The sequence below is a fragment of the Tamandua tetradactyla genome, chromosome X (assembly GCF_023851605.1).
Source record: "Tamandua tetradactyla isolate mTamTet1 chromosome X, mTamTet1.pri, whole genome shotgun sequence".
NCBI lineage: Eukaryota > Metazoa > Chordata > Mammalia > Pilosa > Myrmecophagidae > Tamandua > Tamandua tetradactyla.
Window position 1 is genome coordinate 161,440,875 of NC_135353.1, and position 6,263 is coordinate 161,447,137.

Here is a 6,263-nt window from a genome sequence, read left to right on the forward strand (position 1 = left end):
CAACTCGGGGCTGCGGAGAGGAGCTTTCTGAGAGGGTCAGCCTGCAACTTGTCTAACTACTGGTAACCAGAGGCCCAAGTTCATTGTAGGTACACTTTGAAAATCAATTTTTACAAGTATCAACTCCACTGAACAAAGCATTGTGGGTCGGGGAGAAGCAGGCCGGCGGTGTAAACCCTTGCAGATTCGCTGCCTGTGCTCGGGCTTCCCGTTGACTCCCCAAATCTGGGTCTGCAGCAGGAGGGAGAGCAGCTGCAGCTCTGACAGCGCGCAGGGTGCCGAGGCCCAGCTCGCAGGAGCCCTGTGGTGTGCGCTAACGCCCTATCGGGATGCATTTTGCAGGTATCATTCCTTGGAATGCTTTCCCAGGAAAAATATGTGGCTCCGCCCTAGAGAACATCTGCAACACAAATGAGGTAAGCCGCCCCCGTGAGGAGGGTCCTACACGGTCACTTCATCAGCAAGGCCGACCATGGCGAGCTGTTACTAAGGAACGCGCTCTCGGGTGCAGTCATGAAGACTGAATTGCGTGTCGGCGCTGCTGCTCAGCCGTTTTTACTTACAAAAAAATGGCAGTTTCATATGGTTCAGCTCATTCAATGAAGGGCCTTAGAATGAACTGGAGAGCTTTTCCTTTTGGCAGTCACTTGGGAGTGACCCTGATATTCTAAACTTGAAAACATATCTCAAGTTTTCTCTTTCCCTTTCAGAAAGTTTTTCAAAGTAGAACATCTGTTCAAAACAACTATAAATTAATTTTTATAGGAAAAATTCCCTTGAATTTGTGTGTAAACTAAAGTTCTATAAATCAGACCATGGTTAATCATGTATACCTTCAGAGTGATTTGCTGTGATTTCTCTGTTTCTCGCTCATCTTTAATTGGCAGTATATCCCCTAACACTGTGGTTTAAGATCTCTCAGCCATAGAATGTTGTATCATCAGCTTATAACTGTTTATAAAGTCAAATTCTTAAAACACACTAGTGGAAGTTAGTTTTGTTTTTTTTTTTTTAAAAAAGCCTCACGTCCTTTTGGAAAGGCAGACATGACAGAACTCCTCAACTGCTCTGCCTAGTGGGTGTGTAGGTCCATCACATGGACTGGCTTAAAGCAGGGGCGCCCAGCACCCAGTGCCTGTTGCCTGTGGGAGCCCTCCAGGGAGCATTAGAGAAGCTCCAATTTCACTGGTCTGGGATGCAGCCCTGGCTTCTGAAAACCGTAAGAGCCCCCAGGTGATTCCGTACAGCCAGGGTCCAGGGTTGAGAAGCAGGCGTGAAAGGAGAGTACCCTGGCCCCAGCTGTGCAGAGAAGGCTGGAGAAGGAGAAAGGTGAAGCGGCCCCAAAAGCGGGGTGGGCCACTTTGTTCTGCATAAAATGCTTATGTTGGTGCCTGTTCTTTCCTAGTTCTACATGTCCTATCACCTGTTCATTGTGGCCTGCGCAGGAGCTGGTGCCACCGTCATTGCCCTGGTGAGTAACGCCCCAGGCTGCCTTGGTCTAGCCCAGCTCCCTGCAGTCTCTGTAATGCCAGATTTCCCTTCCAGCTTTGACCAGCCTCCTGAAGCCAACAGGCCTGGCCCTCCACAGGGGCTAGTTCTCACCTGTGGGAATGTGTCACGTGTTTTAGTTTGCAGGAAGTACTAGTTGTCTGTCTGGGCACAGATTGTAGGTGATGTAATCTGGATTCTGTGGAAAAAAGAGAGGGTACCGACCTCTGGAGTGCCTGTTAACTCAGCCTAGCATGTTGGTTGGTTTGCATTTAGCCCTTAGTTCATAACTTTGAAAATGGACAAATGAATGCTCACTTGAAGCATTACTCAGTTCTTTGACCCCAAACGCTAACTTCCAAATGGAAGTAGGCATCTATGCATACATACATATGTAAACACACACATATGTGTATGTGTATATGTATGTAATGGGAGGGGGGCTTGGTTTGTGATTTGAAGAAATCCAATATATTGGTAGAGCAAGTGGGGATTAGCTCAGCTGCTGTAAAATGAATCATTCCCAGTTTTTCAAATCCTCATTTCTTCCCATTACACTCCATGAAAAAAACCACCCTCCTAAATCAGAGTGGTGGCCGTTCTCCTGGCTGCTGAGCTCAGCCGTGCAATGGGCAGGAAGGGGATTAACTGCTACAAGAACAGGCACTTTGGGAAAGATGAAGGGAAGTCAGACCTTGAGCATCACCTTGGTTTTGTTGTTCTTCAAGCACACCCAATTGAATAAATTCAAACTGGCTTTTACTTATGGCATAGCTAAGTACTTCCATGGTATTTGTAAGATAAGAAAAATAAAGTGTGTGTGTGCTAAAAATGCAAGCCCTTGCTGTGGGAACAAAGAAAGGCCGTGGGCCCTGAGCCGGTGCCGGCCCTCCCTGCCTGTGTCTCACTGTCCTGTTTTGTTCTCTTCCACCAGCTGATCTACATGATGGCCACTACATATAACTATGCGGTTTTGAAGTTTAAGAGTCGGGAGGATTGCTGCACTAAATTCTAAATTGCCTAAGGCCAATAAGGAGCTTTAGAGAGCTCTACCATGTAGCGGGAATTATCACTGACACCCCAGACTAAAGCAGAGTCTAGGTTTCTGCAGTTTTGTTACAGTAATCTGTAAATAGCTTTAGTAAACTCATTTTGCATGGTAGATTAATAGAAGAACTTACTGTACATGAATTACAAAATAATGAGATCTGGCTATTTCCACAGTTTGAAAAGGATTCAGTTACTCACTGACATTGGTTAGCAGCTCTTGACAACTAATTTTCTTGACCCTGAACTCTAAGCAGTATCTCTAACTGAAGTATTAAAACTTTGGAATACCTACATTTTCTCATATTTTTTGCTTGCTTGATAACCACTTTCAACAGTGAAAATGAAAACAAGTGCTGAAGATAAAATGGAAGAGAACCATTTTACTCTGGATTTTGTTTGCTCTGATTCTTCGTCTGGAAAATATTTTGCAAATATACTTTTCTCTAAACTTGATTACAAATTTATGATCACATGGTTCATTACCAAACAAATGCCCCTAAATAAGCCAGGTGAAAAATATGAAGAAAAAGAAAAGCCCCCCACCCCCATTTGTTTTCTTTACAAATGTGTGTGGCTTTTCTTCTCCCCCACTTCCCACAAGCCGTTCCTTTCAGAGCCCCTAAAATTGGTCACCTTAAATTGTGGTTTTGGTGAGAGTAACTGATTCCTCATAGCCAGTTCTCAAACTGCACGTAAGAGTTTAATGGGAATAGAAATTGTGCCTGGATCTGAAAGTCTCAAATATGTTGAAAAGGAAATGAGCTATAAGGAGCTTGAGATGCAGACTTATTTTGCAGGAAATAGAGGAAAACATACAGGAAAGAAGTGTTTGCCACATTAACTGTAAAGAGTGATAAGGACTTTTACATTTTGTGAAATAAAAAAATGGCAGTTATAAAATGGAAAATGTAGTTTTATTACTAAAACTTTAACACAGAGACTGCATGCTTTGCTTATAGTTCTTAAATTTGGTTTTTCTAGTCACTTAATTTTTCATGTTAAATATGTAGTTGATTATTATTTACCCAAAATAGACATTGTTCACACTTTTAGACCTTCGGGGGAATTTATTTTTATCCACAGGTGGAAGAGATCTTTGCACTGAACTTATTTTTAAGTAAAAACACAACGTGTTTCTGAACTTCTCTGCATTAGTCTTTAAAATTACTCTCAAAACGGTAAAAAACACGCTTTCGTATTTCATTTTTGCTTTTTCTTAACAATAACTGGCCATTTTTAACGTTCATTATGTTTGTATACTAACTTTTCTTCAGCCTTTTAATATTAAGCAAACTAGTAGAGCATGCTTCAGCATCTGAAACCTCTGACAGCAGAATGAGCAGTAATAGAGAATAACCTTCTCTCCCCACTTTTGAAAGTAAAGACCGTCTAATCTGACTAGCAGCTTGCTTTTGCCTTCTGACATGCTGACTAGCCATCATGCTCACCCTTCTTTTCCAGATCCACTTCCTCATGATACTGTCTTCTAACTGGGCTTACTTAAAGGATGCAAGCAAAATGCAGGCTTACCAGGATATCAAAGCAAAGGAAGAACAGGAACTGCAAGATATCCAGTCTCGGTCCAAAGAACAACTCAATTCTTATACATAAATGTTTGCCAGAGTGTTTCAGCTGAAGAATTTACAGCTCTGACAAATCAGCAGACAGCTGCTCTGCAGTACAGATGTATACCCCCACCAAACTAACGTAGAAGTACAAATACTTCACTGTCTGTCTCAAGCTGCTGGGATGTGTTTCTAGGAAAGCCTTCCAGTGGGTAAATCTTTTTCTTTAGAACAGATATTGGAGGTTTCATGCTAGGCATTTTAAAAGGCAACACTGACAAAATGATCATTCATCCTTTTGAAATTTGTGGCACATTCACCCTGATCATTAGAGCCGTCCTACCAAGACGGCCAATGGGGAACCCGTCTACTCCTTGATCGGGGACCTAGGATGTGCCAGCATCAAGGAATGTGACCACATAACCTCACTGATGCTGCCTGTCCTCAAATAAAGGTACCTATATAGGAAACAAAATGGAATTGGTATGCAGTTCCATTTGACAGCTGACATTTATCAAACTTTGGCTCATCAAAGATAATGTGATTCTTACAATTGACTTTTTAAAATAATTAGTTCCCTTCCCCTCCCCCCACCCCAAGTCCAGGACACATTAATTTCCTGAGCTGATCAGAACTCTATTATTATGCTAAAATGAGCCCCTATAATTCTGCTGCACCACTACTGAATAAGCTGGATTCTGACTTACTGACAAGCCTTCCAGCCTCAATTTTATAAAACAGTAATGGCCCATTTGTCATAGTTCTTGGGAAATAAATGTCAGCTGCTCTGCCTTAATGAGTATTTGCTTTAAATTTTTAACTCCTTCACGGAATTTTGATCCATAAATGTTTTTCTTAAGAAGTGTTACCTTATTAAAATGACCACCATTCTAAACCATTCTTAAGTGGTCTACAGAGTGAGTTTACAGTTTCATACCAACTATCTAAAGCCTAACTGCAAATAGACCACAGACCTCCTACTTTTATAGACTTGAAGACTTAATTTAAATTAGGGTATTTATTTCAATTTTTCTTATCTAAATCTTAGTTTCCTGGAATAATACAGTTCAATGTTCAGCAAGAAAACTGCTTGAGTTTAAGCCATTTTCAGAAGAAATTTGCCTTCTAAATCATTGTGTTCCAGAACATTAGGTGACTATAGGTATTGGATATTAGTGATGGTAAATTTTGTGTTGTTCTTTATGAAATGATACATGTAACTGTTGGGTGCATCAGTGCTTTTTAAAAGGGGCTGCATAATATAGTTAACTATGTATATTCATGTTAAGAGTTAACCTGTGGTTTGGCTGTTTCCTGGAGTTTAAAACATATACATGTGCAGAAATGTATTAAAATGAAAGGAAGCATACCTTTATCAAGATGCTATTAAAATTGAATACTCATCAAGTATGATATTTCACTTGGATTCTTTTTTTGGTTAATGCCTAAAAATGCCTACGTGGATCTTTTTACCTTCTAATTGGGAGAAACTCTCTTGTATAACAGTTGTTCCAGAATAGCTTCGTGTTCTGTTTTCCTGTTGCATGACAGATTTAATTTCCTCCCCCCCGCAGTGGAGGCGCTGTTAGCGTCCAATGTTCTACAAGAGGTAGTGTGTCTAAAGCCTAATTTTACTTTTCTAATTCTGGTAGCTGTTACCCGGAATTTTTGGAAGTTTTGTTTAATTAAGTAGTCTAATATTTTTTATGTAAAGAGCATTAAATTTTGCTATGTATAAATTTTTGTAACCTAACAGTGAATCAATATTTTCTATCAGTGCCAAGGGCTTCCTGTAGTTCTATTCAAGTGTTACAATAAATATTTGTAGATAATAGTCAATACTTGTGTATGCTTATTTTAAAGATCTATTTAGATGGAAATAGTTGTGGATGTACTCCGAGTAATGAAATAAAATTGTAGCTTCATTTACTTGCCTTTTTACCATATAGAAATCCTATCTTTCTTTGTCCTCAGTATGGTGTCACTTTTGAGTAATATGCATAATCAAGATTTTACATTTGCAAGGAAATCCAGTCTAAAAGATAGTGTAGCATGTTGTCTTTTTTTTTTTCCCTCACAGAAATCCATTTTAAGAGAGAGCAAACTGAGAAAATGTTTTAACCCACTGGGCTATATTCTGCATGAAGTACACAACTTGAA

General features: G+C 40.2%; 1 protein-coding gene across 5 annotated transcripts in view; it reads left to right on the top strand.

Moving 5' to 3' along the window:
* The window catches only part of GPM6B (glycoprotein M6B), a 158,761-nt gene extending 152,824 nt beyond the window's left edge, over positions 1–5,937 (top strand). For 3 of the 5 annotated variants that reach the window (XM_077146316.1, XM_077146313.1, XM_077146315.1), the window contains 3 exons: positions 343–416; positions 1,406–1,471; positions 4,000–5,937. In XM_077146316.1, coding sequence (XP_077002431.1) covers positions 343–416; positions 1,406–1,471; positions 4,000–4,149 — 290 coding nt within the window. In that variant the 3' untranslated portion in view covers positions 4,150–5,937. Of the gene's footprint in view, positions 1–342; positions 417–1,405; positions 1,472–2,422 lie in introns of all 5 variants that reach the window. The other 2 variants (XM_077146314.1, XM_077146317.1) reach the window with 1 other exon arrangement.
* Positions 5,938–6,263: the final 326 nt, after the last annotated feature.